Source organism: Gymnodraco acuticeps, unplaced genomic scaffold (genome assembly GCF_902827175.1).
Source record: "Gymnodraco acuticeps unplaced genomic scaffold, fGymAcu1.1, whole genome shotgun sequence".
NCBI lineage: Eukaryota > Metazoa > Chordata > Actinopteri > Perciformes > Bathydraconidae > Gymnodraco > Gymnodraco acuticeps.
The window spans coordinates 2,089,172-2,112,393 of record NW_022990010.1 but is presented as its reverse complement, the minus strand read 5'-3'; the positions used below and the strand labels follow the sequence as shown (position 1 = coordinate 2,112,393).

The window sequence follows — 23,222 nt, the reverse complement described above, 5'->3', positions numbered from 1 at the left end:
ATATCATAGCATCACAGTATTTTACTCAATACAAGGAAGCCAAATTAAGGAATGTGTATTTGGTAAAACACATCTACCATTTCCTACTCAAAATGTAGACTGACCGGCTATCCAGTGCCAATTCATGTTAGAAGAAATCTCCTTGTTATGCTATAAGGGCAGTTTTTTTACCAGGAGTCCAGCCTTTACCATAAAGTGATATGAAATATGAATAGCAGGAAAAAGGGAAAATAAAAACAAACCTTTAGAACATATCCTGTCCCTGATTCAAAGGAGGTGGCTAGCCCTTTAGCTTAGCCACCCCACTGACAGGAGCTGGAGGAAGGCAATGAACACAATAAGGGACACCTGTGTGCTGTTGGGGAGAAGGAGCATAGATTCAACTGCAACAAAGAACTGTTTAATCCTTCAACAAAGGAAAAACCTACGCTACAGGGTCCTTGTCAAATCAAACCATTTTATTGCAGAAGCATTAACATTTTATATTTTAAACATGTGATACAAAAGACTTCTTGTTAAAGTTCATGTTTTAAAAAGAAACACCAGATATACAAGTCTCTCCTGAGTGCAAATAGTGGCAGTGCCTGTTATAAAACACATAAGAGCATCTCTTTATACAAATAAGCCTTCAAACAAGACAGAAATCATAAAGGGAAATGTGTCTAATATTTTACAAAACACCGTTGCATTTTGACATCTTACATCTCTGAATTATTACAAAACGAAATGAAATGTTTTTACCTATTGGCCTCTGAGAAAAAAAACAGTAAAAAGCTAAAAATAGTACAGTACAAGTGAAAATTATCCTTATAGCCAATTACTGTTCCTAGTCGTGTATCTCCATCCTGAATTACTGTTTAACGCTACACATTATTGGTAATGAACCTATACATTTTTTAGGCCATATCATTATTGCTGACGTTTCTAAGCACTCTATGCCGTGTAGTATTGCTGTAGTTTGAGGCATTGTAGGAAGTATTTTTTTCTTACACTTTTTTTCTTTTACATTTAAAAACAGCCTTCCAAAAATTGCCAATATTGCTACATTTGGAAAATCAAGTTGCTTGTATTTGGATATAACTTATTTGAGCTACTTTTATATCAACAATAAGTAATTATCTGCAGTGTTCATTGCCTGTGATGCCAGGTTGGTGGTGGCAAAGCTTAAAAAAAAAAAATACCTAAAGCTTATTTGGTGTCACCATTAGAAGATTTCTCTCAATCAGCATTTCATTTTACAGTAAATCCTACATGATGTGAGCAACACTTAAAACATAAAGTGTTATATAAATTAAAAAACCGCCCATCACACCCAGTGTAGGCTGTCTTTTGGTGACACACCTGGAGGGAGAGAGTAAACTATCTTATTCACAACTCGATTTCTAACAGCAGAGTGAGTGTTTTTACAGGGTTCATCTTCTGTGCTCTTGTCTGAAGCAGAAGAGTTTCTGCTCTCTCCTGGCTCCTGCTGGTCCCAGGAGGAGGAGAGGGACTGCAGGGCAGAGTGGAGCTCATCTCGTGCCGCCATGACACTCTGGAGGAAGGGAAGCTGCAGGGATGGATTCGATGCTTGCCCCTTGGACAGACCAGTGATCAGCTCATCCACAGCTTTGGCAGAGGAGGAGATCAGCTCTCTGCTGCTGAGGTTGGAGTCTTTGTGATTTCCTGGAAGGAGGATGACAGTCAGACACAGCTCTTACAACAATAATCTGTTCAATATGTTCATGCTAGCCACTTTGAAAAACATGTATCCAAAACGGGATTCTAATTCAATGGTTTATTTTAAAGAAACACAGGAATAGCAATTCTGATGACAAAATGAATACACTGTATTTTCAAGACACTTTGATCATATGCCTGATTGGCTGAGACCCTGGCTAAACTGTTCTATAACACCAAAATAACCCACACCCGTCACAACAACCGTTCATCAACAAACTGATGCACTGACAAACCATATGTCTGTCTGTTTTTGCATATGTTCCGTTCTTAAGTCCTGAAATCACCTTTTTGTTGTATTATTGTGCAACTGAGCATTTAGAAAATAATCAATATGAATGTATTATTTTAGAAAGAAGCAGGAACAATTGGCTCTGGCTCGTTACACACCGTTTCTTCTAGTGCTTTTGACCAACCGATGTATACTGTGGCTCTACGGTGAAAGTTACACTGCGGAAGAGTTTTGAGGTTAACATCCAGGCTGTGTGTGTCAGAAGATTACCTCGCAGGGCGGTAGACAGACAGGAATGCAGCTGACTGATGGCGTGGTTCAGCTGGAACAGCTTGGCCGCTGTAGACCTCAGTTTCTGCAAATGGGAAGCTGAGGCCTCCTCCTCCCCCTCCACCCCCTCCTCCCCCTCCTCCCCTGGGCTGCTCTCCCTCTCCTGTTTGAAAACATGAACACACCCAAATAATGAGTACAAGACAGAACAAATAAACATTACCAAATGAAACACAGCCAACACAAACATACTTAATTGTTTACAACCAAAGCTCGACTCAACAAATTACTTATCCTAATATTACCCAGTAAAATTGATTTACATGGATACAAACACGCAATCAAGAGTTGTAAACAAGGTCACTGACTAAGAGGGCTTCCATGTTGATGAGTTAATATAATGACAAACCAAATGGCTGGTTTACTACAGTACATCAGAACATGAGGGTCTCTTTGTTTTTTCACAACAGGATACAGTTCCGCATACAACCTTTTTGAACAGAAGTGAAAATGGAAGTTTTGAATGGAATCCCCGTTTAATCGCTCCACATGTACACAGACAAATTATGCATTTAACCCATCCTAGTATTAGGAGTAATGAGCAGCTATATACAGCGTCAGGGGGTGCAGTGTGGGAGTCAAGTGCCTTGCTCAAAGAATGCATGCCTACATTTTTGCCTTAATTTATATAATAAAAATTAAAAAAATATATATACAGATCATTATTTTTATACTGACTATAATGATAATTCATAAATCCTTGAAAAATATACTTCTACTGCCACTGATAATCGCATTTTTGAAGATATACAAACCACAAGGTAATATACAGACGCATTTACAACCACAATGTGCAGTACCGTTAAATCCAATGCTCGAAAAACACTGAGGTAGCTGCCTTAGGCTATAATTTAGGTTTATTTGACTACAATAACATTGTGGGTGGCAAAAGCCTCTGCGCATATATGTGTCAATGATTGGTTTAACAAAAAAACTGCTAGTTTGTGTGGCTAAGATAACGGCAAACAAGCCTGTTAGCTGTGACTGATGCCACTTCATTCAACACATTCATTACCTGAACGACCGTCAAGAGGCGACTGCAGAGAGATAAGCCTACAGAGCATTGAGCTTTACAGGAGCAATAAAGGCTGAGTGGCATCTTTAACAGGGCTGATGTGTGTGTGTGTGTGTGTGTGTGTGTGTGTGTGGGTATTAATCTGTAACATTTAACACTGTCAGGATGGAAGATGGTTTTAACCTTCAAATATCCAGGGCAGCTTTGCTGAACATGTCTTACAGCCAGGTTACCGTCACAAATTCAAGTTTTTTTTTTTAATGAAGCTGCAGATATCAAACGGCTAATTGCATTGAGCTAATTCTTTCATTCGTTATGTTTCAGAATTTGTATGTAGAATTAAAAAGATATAAAAAATATAAAAGTGTATCATTCCTTTTGACAGGTCTTAGAATTATTTCTCTTACATTTCAACTTCATGTCAGAATTCCCTAAAGTCTGACTATCTATAAAATACACTTCTCAACCCCACATCAAGGCCCCATTAAAACACAGTATTCTGTATTTGAGTTGGCAATTCATGACGGTTTAGAATTGTGTTTTGGCACCAGGAAATAAAGAGGGGGGAGTGGCAGGGAAGCTCTGAGGCGGAGCTGATGACAATTTGAGAGGGCTAACACAATTGACACCTAAGAAACTTCAAAAATATTTAGTCTCTGTTGGGAAAATACTGAATGTACTCTTCTAATATCAGAGTAGCACATGATAACAAAGGCCCTACGTAGCTGTGTACGTAACTGGATGTGTGATTACCTAGAAGAGCGTCAGGACACACTGTTTTAGGCATATGATAGCTATGTGATTAACATGATGATTCAACCTCTATGGAGACAGACATATGACTGTCATGTTTATTGCTTACGCAGGTCTTAGCTAATCTGAACCAAACATTGTATACTGCTTTGAACCGGTATTCTGCATCTTGTGACTGTGTAACACCCTCTCTTGTATATAAGCATGTCAAGGACACTATTCGGGGAACTATTTGTCCCATGCAACCTCTTTGTGTGATGACTACTTCCATTCTTGCAAGGATGATGAATACATGTATCCTGATATTGAAGTTCAAGTCGGTGACGAGTGATATTTTTCAAACAGTTTCCTAAACATTTTAACAAAAGAGGTGCAACAATTAGAAGCCTTTGTTAACATAACTCCTATATGTATTTTGATTTTGCTGTTGACTTTGTAAAACTCACCGTGATATGGAAATTCATGTAGTTCTGCAGAGCACAAGCTAAATCAAGCGTCTTGGATTTCAGGCTCTGCAGGACCTGTAAGAAGAGATGGATTATCAATGGTGTCACGTTATATTTAGAATATGTATCCACACCTTAAATTAAATGATCAAGACAAATTCAATTACACAACTATGACAGCTTGTGTGTTCTGATATCTTACTGGGTTCCTGGGGTAGGCCAGCTGAGCGTCTCTCAGCATTTCTCTGGTGATATTGAAGCTCTCCTTTAAAAGAGAGTGGACGCCCTTATCAGTCCCCCTCAGCAGACACACAACACCCGATTTCTGAAAAGATGAAATCATATAATGACATAAATCATATTACCATATTTGTCGGAGAGAAATCCTTATTTATTTTATTGTATTTTTATTATCATACCTTTTACCTCTTAACCTGTTAAAATGTTCTATTTTGCTGCATGTTCCTGTAAAGTTCTTAACATCTAATCTGAGGGGAATTTTTTGTTTATTTTTAACTTGTGATGTGTGCAATTTTGTAAAGCACTTTGAGCTGCATGTGCTGTATGAAAAGTACTATATAAATAAAGCTTTATTATTATATATTTTGATAACATGCCCTTGTCAGTCTGTGAAAGCTACAATAAAAACCCATAATTCTCCCTATGGTTACATATTATATTATTAAAAGACTGACCATTTTAAGCATTTTCTCACGATGTGTTTATATAACATAATGAGATACCACTGCATTCAACCATCATCTAATCAAAAATGCTGTACCTTATTCAGTCCAATAAGTCCTCACCCTCAGCTCTCTAGCTCTGGGATCCACACAGCTAATATTCCATTCTCAAGTATTGTGGAGTGAGGGCTTGATTACAGTGGACCCCAGAGCTTTGACAGCGATAGTAGCTGCTGTGCTATTGATGGTGCAGTTACCTTGCCTGTGGCCGCGGCCCCCCGCGCCGTAACATTCAGCGGCGTGCCCGTCACTGCCGCCAGGTGGCCGACTGAGAGCAGCGCTGCGTCCAGGCACTGGCTGCTCTTCCTCTTCGCCTCCGTCACCATCGATGTGATCTCAGATTCACAACCCTGGATGGGGAGAACATTTCCAGTCAACATCAAATCAGCAAGAAACAAAATACAGCAACGGGTTGAATTAAAATTAATTTAACAGTAAATCAATGCAAGCAACATGGTCGACATAGTCTGAAGGGTCAGTAAATAAATTAAAATGCTAGAGAATGTGAAAATCAGGGGAGAGGGAAATGGTGTGTTTAGGTGCTGAGGCTGGTAAGGAATTTAGATTTATTTTACATATATTCATGTTCTGTTTTGGGCTCAAGGTTGAGAATTCCCTCTGCTTTGCCATTTCCATAGACAGCTCAAACTGCTCAGAGCTAAGACACGTCAATTAATTGCTGCATTTTGATCGGCCACTCCCCCGTCAAAACTACACCAAATAGAACTTTTTTTTTTTTTTTTTAGGTATGATTTTTTATTCTTTTCAACAAATGTGTCGACTGCAAGTGCCACAAACGGCTGTTTATAGGGTCACTGAATGGCCTTTAATTTGTTTGCGTTTACCTGAATGAGCAGCTGGAAGAACCCTCCCATCTTCTTGACTTGGCTCTTGAGTTCCTCAGAGATGGTGTAGAGCCGGCCGGAGGAGGGTTTAACGATGGCCAACCACAGCATGGTAACAAGCACGGCAGCCTCTATGGCTGCTGTGGCCTTCACCAGGTGAGTCTGGGCCACCAAGTTACACACAAACACTGCAGCGAAAAAAAGACATTCTAACAGTTCAACTATGCAGCAATGCAGACATTGAAAGGTGTTCCTAGGTCATTCAAATAGTCTGCAAATAAACTGAACAATTTATAAAAAAGGGTATTTCATTGAAGCTGAATACATAGCAGAGTTGGATACCAGACAATTACATACGATTGTATGCAAAACGATTTATGTAGGTGTTATCTTACCTATGGTTATCTAACACCTTTGACCACTTACAAATGAAATGCTGCTGTTATTTTTATTTATTACTCATAAACAATAGAATGTAGGGCGTTACTTTACCGTTCTCCTGGCTGTCATCATCCAGGCTGTTGTATAGGGCAGATATGGCTTGCACTGCCTCATATATCAAGTGCAGATCAGAGGCCAGCCTGTCTGCCATGCTCTCTTCTGTCGCACTACAACTGCGCAGACGGGCCACTGACTGGCCAATCAGCTCCTTGCAGATGTGCGGCGTGGCAGTGTCTGTGCTACTGGAATGGGTGGAGGGCGGTTTTGCAACACCAATCAACCCTGGGACAGACAGTGTGGAGAAGGTGTAGGAATGACCTCGAAAAATCTTATTCCTATAACACTCATAGTAGAAATGTATTTGTGGAACAATCAGGTGTCGTACACATAGTTCATATAACAACAGTTAGTCATTGCATTTATTTTATAGAATTTTTTGCAGATATAACACGTATTTTTCAACTGGACTAGATTCAAGAAGGTACCAATTACTACCGAAAATGCTGAAATGTTTAAAAATGTTGTTCAGTGCCTTACCAGCAGACTGTGAGGAGCTGTTGTGGAGGCTCTGAATCGGATGGACTCGAATCTCGTAGAGACGACCCGAAATTCTCCTGCTTTTCAACAAGCTCCTGCTCCTGATGCCAAACAAACCAGAAGCAAAACCCTCAGTACCCTGCTAATGCTTTATGTTTACATTTATCATAATTATGCATGTCGATATGCTAATTCAGAAGCTGCACCAGTGTAATTTGGTATGTTCTCAAAAGGCAGTTTCTTACAACATCTATTGCGGGAAAAAACAACATTATTGACATTGCAACTTATGGCTTATCTGTCTGTAATGTTTTTAATTTGTGTTGCTATCCTTAATGGATCTGAGTGCCATATTGTTTACATGTGTTCTTATGAGATTAGTGGAGACTGACTTAATTTACCCAAATTACCTGGTTATGGTAATCAGAATCAAGATTTTTTTTTAAAAAGGGGGCACATCAAAACATTTGTCTCGGTGTTATTTTGCAAAGATGTGTAACTCATGTGGGGGTTAAATTAGTTCAGCAGGAAAATAGAAAAGTTTTCATTATTCTGAACAACTTAGAAGGTCCATAAACAAGTCAAACCGTGGCCATAAGGTTTAAGACCAGGTTTAACGTAGTTAGAGAGAATGGATGAAGGAACCACACAGCCTGTGCCATGTGTCATTTTGCTGGGTCTGCTGGTAGTCCAGCCACCAACAGGAGCACCATAAACATCCTTGACAAGAATAACATCAATTTGAAGGGGAAATTAAGCTTCTGCATGTACTATGCGTTTGCGTTGATTAATAGTGTTAAAAACACAGGGACTCTCAATGCCCATTCCTTAACCACCTGGCATGTACTTTATGGAAATAAAATGAATAAACAGAGGGAAAAAATAAAAAGGAAATATTCTGTGGGCAGCGACTTCACATCAACATTTCATGAAAGAAAGAAAGATGTGTTGAATGTCAAAAAGATGTGCCAGGTTGTAAATTACATTGGTGGAAACAAGGATGACTTTGTGAAAATAACCAGAATCTTAAAAAAAAAAAAATCTGTGCTCCATCCACATACTGTTCGACTTTCCATATACACTACATCCATTTGCCTGGCACATTGTTCACGTCAAGAGTGCAGGAGGCTGTTGCAGTTCAGTTGAGGGCTGTGGGTTTAAGGCTTACACACTGAGTATTGTCTATCCAAGCTGTAGAGCCGTAAACAACAGTAAGGAGGACACTTGCAGGGCGACTGTCTGACTGCACTTTCCCCAGGTGTTTTCAGCACTTGCCTACTCACACATTTAAAGTAATTGGACAAGAATACCAATTAAATCCCCAAAATGGAATGTAAATGTTCAGGCAAGGTGCTAGAAGGAAGTGTGATGGATAGGGGGAGAGGGGAAGAGCTGGATAATTACCTTCGCCGTGAAAAGGAGGAGGTGGAAGCAGAGGAGGCCGATATATCTTGCTCCCACTCATCATCGGGGTCGTAAAACACATCGTCATATTTAGAGGTGGAATCCCCCTGTGGAGAGTAAACTATTGCTGACATGCCCAAGTCTCATTTACTCAACTTAATGAGAAAAGCAGTGCAAAGTGAGGCAGCATCCCTCTGCCGGGCATTAAACAACCAATTCTGGACTGTAAATAAGGTCAAATGCCTGGGAAATTGGCAATTACACTTGAGGTGATGTCACACTCCGAGTATGCAGAATGAAGAACAGACAGGCTGGCTGGTTCAATGTGCTTCACTCAACAGCCATCATAAATCACCTTATAAGGCTACTGATCAGGTTAAATAAGTGTGCATAAGCTTCCTAGGAAAGTTCCAGAACTTTACTGACACTGGTTTATCAGCTCTATCATGAGTCTAAAGGCCCTGACACACCTACCAGATTTTGGCCGTCAGAGGCAGTCGGGCATTCGCGGCGCCCTACTCAGGTTGGTGTGTCCTGCACCGTCGTTACTTTACGGCACATTTCCACACCTCCCGCGGCCGATTCAACATGTTGAATCGGCCAAAGAAAGTCTCTGATTGGCTGTTGCCTCTTTTTGAATGACAAATACACACACACACTGCTGGTAAGGACAGTTATTGCCACTCGTCGAAGTCTTTGCGGTGTGTTCGTAGGCGGGCGGCGTAGGCGGGCGGCGTAGCCGACGTAGCGGACGTAAAAGTCGGGGCGGCTTTGTTACGCGTTCTTTGGTCTCAGGTTGGTGTGTAGCGGCATTAACATAGCAATTTCAGATCCTTAATGCTGCGTTCACACCGGACGCGATGCGAATATTCGCTTCGCTCTAATCGCATCGCTCTAGAGTGGCCAAGTCCCTCCCTTTCCGGTGGACCTCCATGGGACCTTATTTTGGAAAAATCATGTATTGAAGTCAATGGAGAGAAAAAGATTATCTTTTGATCCCGTTTGAATTGTACAACGAATTACACATTCTTCTTAAAAAGATAATGTTGCAAGTCAAAAAAAAAAAATGTGTCGTAAAACTGTGACGCAACACATTTTTTTGTGTCAAGCGCTCAATGAACTACAACTCTGGTCTTGCATCACCAACACAAAGATGGCCGTCACGTTAGCACACTTCACCTCTTTCTTTCAAAATGAAGTGAAAAGTATTAAAATAGGTGAAAATCACTACAAGTCTGGCCATGTTGAGAACTGTATATACACAAAAGGAGAGTTAGTCGGTTCCGTAAGAGCCAGCATGCGGGACCGGCTTTACAAGGTTTTGGTGAGTAACACAAGTGTAATGATAATGTACGCGACTCTGGGATTTGTAGTTGCGTATTTTTCATAGTCATAGTTCATAGTAGCGACCCTGTATAGGGTGCTGAGTGTGTCACTCAAGCATCCCCCGTCTCTCTGCCAATCACAGAGCTGCACAGTGATGCTGGTCGAGGCCTGTGGTTGGGGGAGCAGAGGGGGGAGGGCGGGGAAGTTGTGACGTAGACACTACTATATATGGGTGTGAGTTGGGGTGTAGTGTTCAGTGTGAGGATAAACCTACAACCTGTTCATGTAACCTGTGTCCGTGTGTGAACAAAGGAGTGAATAAACCCTCCATAACTTGAAGCTTGTTTCCGACTCCCTTTGTAGAACATTACAAGTTTTAAGACAAGCTGTGACTTTTTTGACATGGAAATTATTTTTTTAAGATTGACAAACATAATATGTGTAATTCATGGCACAATTCAAACGGGATCGAAAGATAAGTTCTCTCTCCATTGACTTCAATACATAATTTTTCAGAAATAAGGTCCCATGGGGCGGAAGTAGATGGGCGTGACTTCGCCACTCTAGTCTAATTGTGCGTTCACACCGGACGCGATGCGAATATTCACTTCGCTCTAATCGCTCGAGTTTCACCGCGGCTGCCAGCTGTGTTTACTCGCATCATTCAAACAAGACGCGCTGGCTCGGGAGCTACAACTACAACAAAATGAACATATTTTACCGTGATTAAATTGTAATACACGTTTCTAAATGATGCCGACGTAACAACATACTGATACTGGTTAGTAAAAACCATGAATTAATGCTTGACAAGACTGCAGACAAGACGGCAGGCGAAAAACCTTTTAAAATGCTTGTTTTCTGAATGGAGATTGGGTCGACCAGGCTAAGCTAACGTTGTATATGCTCACTCCACACTCATAACAACGGCCTACAGACATAAATAAACCATCGACTGTATTCGCCATGACACAGACAGTCTGTGGTTTGTACTTGTTTAACTTTTGTACAGTTTCTGAACAGATATGAGGAGCTGTGATCTCTGTGTGCTAACTGCTAATGGCTGATGTTTTCTGGTTGAACGTCAGTAACGGCAGGTTGAGATCCTCACCGCTGATTGGCTTCCGCGAAAACGCGCCACGTGAATTTGACGCTCGAGTTGAAAAAAATTGAACTCTCGCGTTTGACGCGGCACAGTTCAATCGCCTCAATCGCGTGATTCGCACCGCGTCCACCGCTTCATGCTCGCCCTCGGAGCGAATTTGTGTCTGTCCACGTCTCTGCATTGACTTTACATGTAATCGCGCCGCCCCCAAACATCGCATTGTGTCCGGTGTGAACGCAGCATAATGGTATAGGTTAAGGATTTTACCATATACTTAATCTTTCTGATTCTGTACATAATAAAAGGTCCAACAATGTTCTATAAAGACCAACAGTCAAGCCATATATTCTCTGCTTCCTTTTAGTCTATATAAAGATGAGGTAACTGGATACGATTGAAGAAAATTGGCTGAAAACTTGGCAACACTTTTTACAAGTAAAAAGCATGACCAAGCTACGAAAGTCACACCTTACGACAGTAGAGCCTCTCTTAAAAAGAGCTGGAGGAAAGTGTTAAACCACACGGGAACATGTTCCCAGCGCCTTCCTGTGAGGTGAGTTTTTACCAAACTGAACATATGTGGCGCCCACAGTTTGTATATTCAAAGATTGTTTAGACCATCATGACAAAAGACCAGGCTGTTTCCACATCAGGAATCAGCTGTTACTCTAATTCTTAATCAGTCCAGTTTTCAATTCTTCAAACCTTTTTTTCTTACTTTCACTAACTCACAAAGTGCTGACATGAAAGGCAGAACTGATTTAAGGCAGACCTGATCGAGTTCCCTCATGGCAGCGATGTTGTTTTGGAACTTGTCCAGGCCCCAGAAGGTGGTGATCCCCAGCTTTTTGTTTTGAACTCGCACCTGTAGCAGACCACCCGGCTCCACGTTCTCGTCTTCAGAGCTTTCGTGTCTGCAACAGAGGAGAGTCAAATCATTTTCTGATTGTGTTATAGAGGAAGAAATCTGTCTGTGACATCTAAAATGGGTTAATAGATTGTTGGTTGTTGTAGCATCATATCGTATGTTTACCATGGCACAATGTGTTGTATTCATACCTGCTAAAGACTGTGTTTTTCTTTAGTTTGGCACTGATCTTATTGGCTTCCTCAATCATCAGGGACAACTTCATGGCATCCCACTGAGGAGGAACTGCAATAGAGAAATTAAACATGAACTCAACCACAAATACAGCCTGAGTCAAAGAGATTCTGGCTTGGATGGTTTTAGCCTGATTTTGGAGCACTGGATCCAATAAGAACAATGTCAACACAGTTCGATAGGTTACCAAGTAATACTACTCTTACATTTGTATTTTCACAGGCAGTCATTAGTCAGTCACTTCGCACATGTCGGAGAGATCAAGTAGTTGACATTGTTTCTAGCGCTGCTCAATTAATCGTATTTTAAATGGTGAATACGATTATGGCTTGCAACGATTACGAAAACAACGTAATCGAAATAAAACGATAATTTGTTTATTATTATAACTGTTTTTTTTATAATTTTTTTTTTTGGGTTTTTCAGTTGAATTATACTTACAGTTCAGGGTAATCAACTGTTAAAAACATACTGTTCACATTTTTTTTCTCCAATAAATGGATGTTTTCAAAGTCAATGAATAATCGCATTTAATAAATCGCAATTACAATTATTGACACAAATAATCGAGATTATGATTTTTGCCATAATCGAGCAGCCCTAATTGTTTCTATACATTGTGTATTGTTACTGTTGAATAACTACCATATTATTCATAGTATTCAGAATAAATAACTTGGATATGTTACATGGGCTCTCTGCCACCTTCACTGCTTCTATTAAACTGATGTTAGGTCCAGTGTTTAGATTGAGTCTTGGCCAGCCCTGTCTACTCCAATGTTTCTGGCTTTAAGAACGGCCCCACCCATCTGGAACTCCACTTATAGGGCGTACATTTTCATGTTGGTTCCAAGCTCCAACATGCGTTCAGGAGTGTCCCAAGAGCTCACCGTTCCGTGGAGTGTGGTTTTCCCTTAGCACTCTTTTCTTCTGCATCTCCTCGAGCTCTTTGCCGATCTTTCTCTTCTCTGCCTCCAGGGCGTCAACAATCTTCGCCTGACACACATAGTGCTCCTCCATTGCCTGGAGTGAATCATGGTTATGTAAACAATATTAAAAAAACACCAGGCCAAGACATTATGCATGAAGCCAAACTCCGCTGCGGCTCGAGAAACATCCCAAATGGCCCATCAGTAAAACATAAAACCCAGTGTCAGCATGTTTCCATAAGCTTTTCAAACTCATTTTAGATCATCAGGAATCATGAGAATTGGCAAATGAAGGAGATGATGTCATTTACAGTTACTGGAATAATATGTATTTCTAGTAGACTGACTAAAATGAAAAAAAAGAAAATGCAGAAAACTAACTTAAAGGGGACATATCATGCTATATTTGAACAATATATTGTAGGGCCATACCTATATAAATATAGTTTTTTTTTCAAAATACCAAACAGATCCTGCATTTTTCAAATCTGTAATCAAAAAGCTCCTCAAAAACGCTAGCGAAGCAGTTTCTGCCGTTGCTACATTAGTTCAAACAGTAACAACGGACTATTTTTCTTAGCGGATGCATGTCAATTTAAATCAATACATTCAACTATTTTTTAAATCAATAAAATAATTTTCTAAATCCATAAAAGCATTTCAATTCATATTGGGAGTCATATCGTTACTTTGTTGAGAAGGTGGCCATGTAATAAGCGGGATAACTCTATATAATCATATGTAAGGGATAATGTGCAGCGACATGGTCATTATGGGGAAAAGAACACCAACAGGCTGATCAGGAGCCCGACGCGAAGCGGAGGGATATAGATCGGCATGAAGGTGTCATTATTCATTTGTTTTAAAGCAGGAGGCGCAAACGCTTGCCTCGGGGAGGGAGAAAAAGAGCCACAGCGGAGAATAAACAGAAGGGCAACCATGGCAACCATGCGTGGGAAGTCTTCTTCGCTGCTTTTGTGGCAGACTAAAGCGCCACTTACAGGCCTGGCATATGTACTACAGCGTCTCCAGCGCTTTCGAGCGGCAATGGCCGGCCGTGGCCCAACCTCTCATTCCCCAGATAGGTGGAGAATTGACCACTAAGCGGAGCACCCCTTTTGTGACGTAGAAAATAATTCAAATCTGTATCAGATCCGTTACAGCCCCTTTTTTTAGAGATTTGGGTATGGAGGAAAAGAGAGAGGGTTGTGTTTTCTGACACTTGGTGAGTTCCCGGGAACACATATTCATGTATAAAATATGTACAAGAGTGCATTCTGCATGATAGGTCCCCTTTAAATAATATTGAAAAAAGAGGATTAGCTAATCAGTGTGCATTAAATGAAATAAATACATCCATTGTCAAATATTTAAGTGTGTGTGTGGGATTCCTTTTAGATTAGTTTCCCCTCACAGGAACAAGATGTGTCCAGCACAAAATGTTTAACTTCATGAAAGTGAGAAGGGAATGTAACAGATTTCGTTCTGGATCCTGACCTGAGCCTCCATGTGCAGACGGACGCGTTTTTTCTGTGTGTCCACCTCCTGCTCCAGCTCCTGCTTGGCCATTTTCAGCTTTGCCATCTGGCTGGCAACCTTCTGCTGCGCCAACTCCTGCTGACGCTTCTGCTCTGTCTCCTCGTCCTGGATGAAATGTATTTTGTAATGTTTGCATACATTGAGAGGTTGACTTGACTAGAATATAAATACAAGTTATACATGAAAAAATATATATGTCATGGTTCTGTAATAATGCAATAGAGTACATAATGTTTAAGGAAAGACAAGTATTTCAAGTAAGACATAAATATGCAAACTGATTTCCAATGCAATAGCAGTACAGCTAGAAATGTGTAGAAAGTCAATAATAGAAGAAAAAAAGTGCATTGGTCAGAACTACATCACTTAATAGTCATGATTCCCTCAAATGCTTATAAAAATGAAAGAGAAGCACCAGGCTAGTATTCCGGCACTTCTCTGGAGTCATTTTTATTTTGACAAGAAGTCTTGTGTACCAGCTCTCTTTCCAGAGTTCGGATCCGTCCCTCATAAAGCGCCCTCTGCTCAGATAGCTCTTTCTGGGCCACCTCCTTGGCCATCTGGATCCCCTGCATCATTTCCTCTTTAGCCTTCAAATGGGCTTCTTCAATTTCTGCCTCAAGCCTGAGACACACAAAGAGGGATTAGGAGGAGTATTCGCCTTCCCAAATAGATGTTGCCTTGACCAGGAAGTTTAGTTATATTGCAATTTTTCTCATCTAGTCTTTTGCACTCACTGAGCTCTTTGGGCTGCGAGTAATTCATTTTTGGCAAATTCAAAGTCTTTTTGGCCATCGCCTGCGCCTGTCCAGCATGACACACGCTTCCCAGACTGCACCTCCGCTGGATGGTTGAAGCGGAAGTAGTGGTCTCCACCAAGAATCACCCGGTCACCCTGGGAAAAATAGACAGTGATGAGAAGTGTTGAATTCATTAGTAAAATGGATAATCAATTAAGGCAAGTTTATATAGCACCTTTCAACACAAGGCAAGTGCTTTACAAAAATGAAAGACATTAAGAAAATGGCATTTAAAAACAGTCATTAAAAAGCAAAGATAATAAAATAAACATTACATTAAAACAACATTACTTAAGTAAAAAAGAAAGCCATAGCACAAATCCTATACGTTGCTCCATCCTATAATGCTTATATACATACTTACATGGTGGAGGACTGTTGCTTCAGACATGATGTTTCCATTAACAAAGGTCTTTGCGTTTTCCATTGGAGTGATGCTGATAGTGCCCTGAAGGTTTGTTATAATACTACAAACAAAAACAAATTACATGTAAATATATGTTTCATGTTGAATGCCTGCTTTGACTTAAAGAAGTAGAGAATAGATTGATTGGAATCATCAAGTTAATGTCAAAATCACTGTAGGTAAAACATACGCCCACTATTCAAGATACATATAAATGCAATAACTCCTAACATTAGCTTTTCCAATGATTTGGTTTTACCAGTGTTGGTCAGCGATGAGGGCTCCGTTCAGCTGGATGTCGTGTTCTGACTTTGTCTGGAGCTTGCCCACGGTGGTTTGCCCCTCTTTGATCATGTAGAGAAGCATCTCAGACAACTGAGGGTCCTCGTTCAGATTCACGAGGTTAGGAAGACGATTGTCCACTTTGAATGTCGCACCTGCTTTCTGAAAATGAAGAGGGCATTTTTTTCACATTGTTATAAGGGTGAGGATAAAGAGGCATTTGTTTCAGGGTTTGCAACTTTCACCTCTAAGGTTCAGCGTAGTAAAAAGAGAATCAAGTCCTTTTACCTGCAACTCTTTGGTCTCTTCACGTTTGCGGATTTCAGCTTGCTCCAGTTTCTCCCTCCATGCCCTGCCAGAAAACAAGATAGAATATAACAAAACATTAAATCCCCTTTTATGCAAGTCTGCCATGATCCACTTATATTTTCCCTTCTTAATCAACTATAAACCTTCCCACTGACTAAAGTCTATAAAAAGGATAAAGCCTGCAAAATAATTATTTGTTTTCATTATTATTTTAAGAAACTATTACATGTTTTAATAACTAGCATGTGAGTGCAAGAAGATTACATTAAAACAATGAAAATATATGAAACAAGAGAAATGACAGGCAAAACAAATGAACATATGCCCATACAATAAGTAAAGTGGGAATTGTTATTGTAAATATGGCTTGCCAAAACAGCTAGAAAGCTCAAATGAATGCAGTATTACTGACCGGTTGGCCTCAACCATTTCCCTCTCTTGCTGGCAGAGTCGGCTTCTCAGGCCGACGATCTCCTGCTGGAACAGCCGGACCCGCTCCGGTTCGATCCCCAGGGAACTCGCCTGGGCGGCTCGCAGCTTCTCCACCTCCGCCTTCAAGTCTGAAAACACGAAATGTGTCCAAAATTATTTGCAAAGCTAAAATATATAGGGCAGTTTAGAGAAAACATACAGTTAAGGTCCCCTATTAAACTATTTTTTATCAATTTATTATAGTTCTCAGTTATATACAAAACATGTCTCTGAAGTGTTTGGCTCGAAATACCAAACAGATCATGCATTGCAGTATCCCATAAACCCCTCTGTTTCAGCCCTGTTTCAAAAGAGCTGATTCTGGGTCTGTTACTTTAGATGAAAATAAGGAGCCACTCCCCACGTCCCTCTGAGAGATATTTGGTTAAAAAGAACACAATGGTGCTATAGGAGGAGATTCAGGTGATACGGTGGGTGGGTGTTACCTTGGTTGGTTATTGGCTAATGGTTACACAAGCCAACAAAACATGACATCACAAAGTGGCCAAAATTTGAGCAGCTCATTTTCAGACAGGTTTTTATATAAATGGATCAGGACAGACAGTGAGTGAATCTTTTTTCCTGAAACTTTTAGAATCTCTTTACACATATTTATGTATGTATTTTGCATAATAGGTGACATATAAATAATTACCAGTTTGTTTGAAATGGCATGGAGGGAGTTACAAGACCTGAAAGGGCATTTTGAGACGTGACTTTTAAAGAAGTTACAGACATATTCAGATTTATTCAGTGAACAGCCAAACAGTCAGTTACTGAGACAATATACTGCGCAGCATTGACCTGATTTGTAATGTTTGAGCCATATAAACTTTGCGTATCACACACTGACAGGTGATGTAAGAGAAAAGCACAGCAAGAGCTCCCCTTAGTGCTAAAACCGTCAAACAGCAGGACAATCATCTGATGAAAAATAATACTTGCATGACAGTTAGCCGCCATGTGAGGCTGACAGTGCATAAATATGGCCTGAAGGCAAGGTTAGACCCAGGCCTTAATGGGGTAGTGCATAAGCTGGTGATGGATTGATGGGCAGACAGAGGGGTGTGTGTGAGGGAATGAGAGCAAAGGAGATCAAGAGCAAGACAAAATTGAAAAATAGATATTCACATATAAAGATAGGGAAACACGCATACAGAGACAGTATGACAGAAACAAAGAAAAGATAAAGAAGGAGCAAAATGACAGGCAGAAAAAACATTTGGATGCTTTAACATATATTGTGCGTTGCATTCAAGCCTTTATTTGAGGAAAATGCAGAATGAGAATTAGGGGTGGATATGAAACAAAGATCCCAAGGCTACATTGAGTCAAACGGAGATCATTGAATGTGAATGTGTTGAGTGTCTGACCTCTGATGAGCTTGGCACTGGTGTCCTCATTGACCTTTGCCACATTGATGATGGTGCGGGCCTGCTGGGCATAGCGCAGTGTGCTGAGGGTTTCCTCCACATTGCTGCCAGCTGGACTGATTGTGGCGATCATGGCCGTCTTAGAGTTACCACCAATGCTCTCTTTCAGCAGCCTGCGGAGGAGAAAAACGGGACTTGATCAGTCGATCGGTCTTCTTACCTACAGGAGGAAAAGAAATGCAGAGAATCGACAAAGACATTCAAAGTATATTAAGTATGAAGTAGTTCAGTATTTTCAGTCATATCAGCAAGTGGGCTGTGGCTCAGCTGGAAGGTCGACGACTCATTCGGAAGATCACTGGAAACTTTTTTGTAATTATAAAAGCATCAGCTAAATGTAATAATTACTTAATAAATGTATACTTTGTTGTATTATTGAGGCTATAACATGGTCAAGTTTACATATAATATTATTATTCTTTGCAATGTTTACCAGCCTCCTTAGGTTTGTCAATCACAATAATTAAACTGGAAACGATATAAAATATTGATACAAATTGATTACATGAACAAATTATTTCATGGTCAATGTTAAGGGTTATTGTTTAAAAAGCTTTCATGAAGCTTCATCTCGCCATCACTAGTGTCACAGGGGGGGTAAGGATGCAGGACCCAAACAGGTACAAACAGGGCAGCACGAGGTAGGATCACAGACAGGAACATTCATAGGAACGACGATGAACCGACAAGGAACAGCAAGACTAAATACACACAAGGGTAATCACAGGAAGTAAGACACCAGGAGAAAATAAATGTCAGATCGTGATCTGATCCCTCACCATGTCAGGACAGACTCCCTGTACGGTATGAAGACAGTTTTCTGCATCATTGACTGTTCTGATAGGGCAGAGATGACCTTTCCAAGGGTAAGCAGGGACTTGTTGATGCTAGCACCCTCCTACAACAACACAATAACAGAACATTTTATTTCTAAATGCAAAAAGTATAACATGCAAGGGAGGTTGTGGATCAAATAAAAAAATCATTTAGTCTTAAAATGTTGTATTTTTCAAAATCTCAATTACCTATACAACTTGAGATGAACTGTTCTTTTGATTCTTTCAGCCTAAATTATTGTTTAGGTTTTCCAATGGTAAGGGCTTATAGGTCAAATAATAACAAAATATTTTGAGAGTCATATGGTATTTGATTATATTATCGAGGCAAAAGCTTGAAAAAAAACACCTATAAAGAATGATATGAAATAGAGAAAAACTTAACAATCCAGGAGCAAGAACCAATAATAACATTCTCGTGTGTGTGTGTGTGTGTGTGTGTGTGTACCCTGAGTCGGTCTCCACTTGTCTTTGCAGAGTTACAGCGCTCGCTGCCTGCAAGGTCCACCAGGTTGATCCTGCTGGTGATGCTGTGGTCATGTTCCTCACCCTCCACAAACTCAGTCTGTACAAAGAACCCACATTCAAAACCTTATTTTTAGTGTCACACTTAGATTAAAAACATGACCGCCACAATTTATTAGTGCGTCACTGCAGAATTATGTACATATTTAAGAATTTGATCGGCAACAGTCATTGTGTGCGATGTGTAAGCTTGAGAGGCCGTACCTGAGTCTGGGTCATGACCAGGGTGAGGACAGAGTGAGACCTTGAGCTCTTGTCATTCATTCCAGTGGCTGCTGTGGCTCTCTGCTTGTTTCCCAGCGCGAGCCAACCCTACAAAGAGGAAATATGTGAATTACAACTGAATCTAAATGGTGTTACATCTTCAGCATATTTGTTTTCTATGCTAGGCCTTGGATACATTGTTGATCCTCAGCACTTCACTAAATTAGGGGCATGAACTTTCAAGAAAATTAACATTCAGTCAAACGTTTAGGTCTGTATTTCATTCTGTCCTCTCAGTGTACTTAACACTGAACCCTGACTTTCTTACTTGTTCAAAGTTGTTTTTAAGAGCATCCGCTGAAGGCTGATGATATAAAAGAAGGAAATATCTTGACAGCCGTTTTAAACTTACCTGAACGTCATTGTAGGAGCTCACAATGTTCCTGTAAAGAGAAAACAAAGTGAGCACTCCTGCGCATCAGACCATTCAAGAATATGCTTTTTAGCCTTGAAGAGTAATGAAGCTAAATAAATTAAAAGGTTTCTTACGCAGAGAGGTCTGCAACGTAGGGACCATTGACTGGATGTTCCCTTACCCTCAGCTGGAAACACACATGAACAGTGTTATCATGTCTTACCAATGAACCAATTAAACAGTACATATTAAGAATTAAGAGCAAGAGTGGATGTCTAAAATGTGTGACTGTCAGATGTGTCATGCTATCTTTACAGAGAATAGCAGATATAAATAACAGTAATTTTACAGTAACAGGCTATAGCTGCAAACTACTTACGGGCATCCTTCTCTGGTTTGTTTGTTCTCTTGTCACCAGCAGGTCATGGATCTTCTCATTGTAGACTTCCAAAAGGCTCATCTCTACATGGCATTTCACCTGATAACCCCAAAAACCTGATAATCAGTTGTGTAAAAAAAAACTAGAACAAATATTTCTCATGAACACAAATTAATGTTTTAAAATGTATTTTTAAGACATTTTCTTACTAATACAATGTTTTTAATATACAGTCATTCAAATAGAGAGTTTACCTCTTCGTTTTCCATAGATGCCAATCTAGAAAACAACTCCTGGCAGAATCGTGGGATTACGCCTTCCTCCTCTCCAAAACCCATCATCCTACACAACAATGTTTTCAAATAAATGAAATTGACAATTTGACTGACAACTTTAAAAACACATTAAGAGCAACGAAATTGAAGAGAGCGTAGGGAATAGGTTTCAGTGGTGCAAGGTTGACTGTTATAAACAATGACAAAAAATACTCACGTGTACGACTTCCCGGAGCCCGTTTGTCCGTAAGCAAACAGACAGGTGTTGAACCCTTCAAAGGCCCTCAGCAGCAGAGGTTTAGCCAGCGTCTTGTACACGGTCTGCTGGCTGGCGAAGGTGGGGTCACACTCATCCACTGAGCAGAAGGAGAAGTCGTACATGAAGTTGTATCTCTGTTTGTTGCCAGGATGCTGGACAGCAGTCTCCTGACCGTTCATGTAGATGACCTGCAAGGCCTTCTCTGCCTTTTCCCTAAAACAGAGCAAAGATATTTATGAATGTCCTTTCAGAAATAGATGTTGTCTGTCAGAAAGAGTATGTTCCTGATTATTAATTAATTATATTAATAAATGATTAAAAAAAAAACATATGCCAACGTTTTTGTCATAAATGGGCGATTTGATTAGTGTCATTTGTTAATCCCCTTTATGATTCTGAAAGGGTAATACAATTCACTGCGTTTCTTGTCTAGACTTGATTTCACTGCTGGCTAACACTTAAGTTTATCATGATTAGTTAAATTAGCCAGATGACACCTTCAGAAAGCCCAGCAGTGACTTCTGGAGACCCAGACTCTAAACGCTGACAACATTACTCCTTAACTTAGCCACCAATAGAGACACATACTGCGTCACAAACCTGGCATTGAAAGGCCGTACACGGACCGCGACAGTCACTGCACTGTTCTCCATCTTCAATGAATCCTGGGTCTGTTGAGCCTCGCTGGATCGGGACAGGTGCATGGTAGGTGGAGCAGGAGTAGTCGAGGTCCTGGCTTGGCTCGCGTCTCCCTTTTGGCCTGAGGTGGAGGTCTTTCTCACCTGCAGGGCGGTACTCATGTGCACACCTAAAGACGCGTTCATGACCCGGGCAGCTGCCACGGGTTTTGTATTCTCCGCTTGCTGTATTCTGGATTTGGGCCTCTCTAGACTTGCAGATTTGACTGCCACAGGTTTAGGAGCGTCTGTCCTTGCCAGCTTCTCGAACACGTCTCTCCTGGCAGCAATTTTTCCAAACGGGGTCTTTTTGGTAGGTGTCTTAAACGTGTGAGCTTGGTCCTCTAGCTGCCTACTTGTAGACACATATTTGGACAGCGTCTTCCTCCCCATGGTTTCCACAGAAGCAGCCCCTTTGCTCTTACAGGTACTTTCTCTTAAACTCGTAGACCTGAACACACCAGCTGCCCTACCGTTTGGCTCGCTGAGAACTGTTGGAGTTGTCTGTAGTCCAGCGCCGCTAACCACACGCTGCACATGTGTGCTTTTACCCATGGAGGGAGTCCGGGTCCTGCGCTGCAGTGTCAGTCTCTTATCCGGTACCGGTGTGGTGCTCTGGCTGCTTTCTAACAGCGTTGTCTCCGCTGTTTCAGACCCGGTTTTCCTTCTTGACCTCCTTTGCAGAGTGAGTCGGCCTCGATAGGGAGTCTGCTGTCCGCTGCTGCTTTTTGAGAGGGCAGAAAGAAGAAACGACATAAGTCCTGTTCCCTTTTCGGCTTTTATCCGAGGACCTGCTGTCTTCACACGCAGAGCTTCTGGATGTTATTTCAAGTTTGCCTTCCGTTATCTCCGCCGATTTTCGCTGAGCCGGGCGCTCTCTGCCCGGTGTCCTAGGTGGTGCCACAAGTTGGTCATAATAGGCTGTATGCTTTCTCGCTTGTACACTAAACAACGACATGGCTGCTAAGCTCCCCGCTTAGCTAACGTTAACGACAATTTAACACCGGTTGCTCTAGCTACCTAACGTAACAACAAAACACGACATAAAAACATGTAAGGCGGACGCAAGTACTGCGGAGTGTGCTGGTTAAAATCGAATATAAATCCATTAGGGTAAAAAACAAGTTGTGTTCAAGCAACTGAGCTCCATCGGCTTGTTATTGTCGACTTATCTCTTCCGCGTTCACCCGCTTTATTTTCAAATCGCCTCCAGAAGTGACCGCTGATTGGCTGAATTCTCTCAAGTCGTTACGTCATGTCGTGGTCACAACATGTAGGTACCTGAGGCTGACGCTGGGTGGCAGCATAATCAAGGTTATAATGTTGTGTAGATGCGCCACAAAGTGAAGCCGGAAAGCCTGTATGTTTCCCAATGAAAAAAAGTGTGCTGCTCATGTTTTCCTGTCTAAAATTAGCACTCTACCGTTAACAAAGTGACGTACTCTAGGGTTTAAACTAAAACATATCAAACTATATCTGCGGTGG

General features: G+C 40.9%; 1 protein-coding gene across 1 annotated transcript; it reads right to left on the bottom strand.

Moving 5' to 3' along the window:
* Positions 1–436: 436 nt before the first annotated feature.
* Positions 437–22,695, bottom strand: kif14 (kinesin family member 14). Its single transcript, XM_034213120.1, is given in 30 exon segments — positions 437–1,665; positions 2,222–2,384; positions 4,496–4,570; positions 4,698–4,820; positions 5,436–5,588; positions 6,084–6,271; positions 6,576–6,806; positions 7,062–7,162; positions 8,466–8,572; positions 11,669–11,810; positions 11,956–12,049; positions 12,889–13,021; positions 14,425–14,571; positions 14,943–15,090; positions 15,204–15,361; positions 15,631–15,733; positions 15,932–16,116; positions 16,243–16,306; positions 16,676–16,823; positions 18,108–18,280; positions 18,947–19,065; positions 19,452–19,568; positions 19,733–19,840; positions 20,145–20,175; positions 20,282–20,334; positions 20,527–20,625; positions 20,781–20,868; positions 21,019–21,273; positions 21,661–22,484; positions 22,486–22,695. Coding segments are annotated over 30 exon segments (4,899 nt in total). The 3' UTR covers positions 437–1,306.
* Between the last annotated feature and the right edge of the window lie 527 nt (positions 22,696–23,222).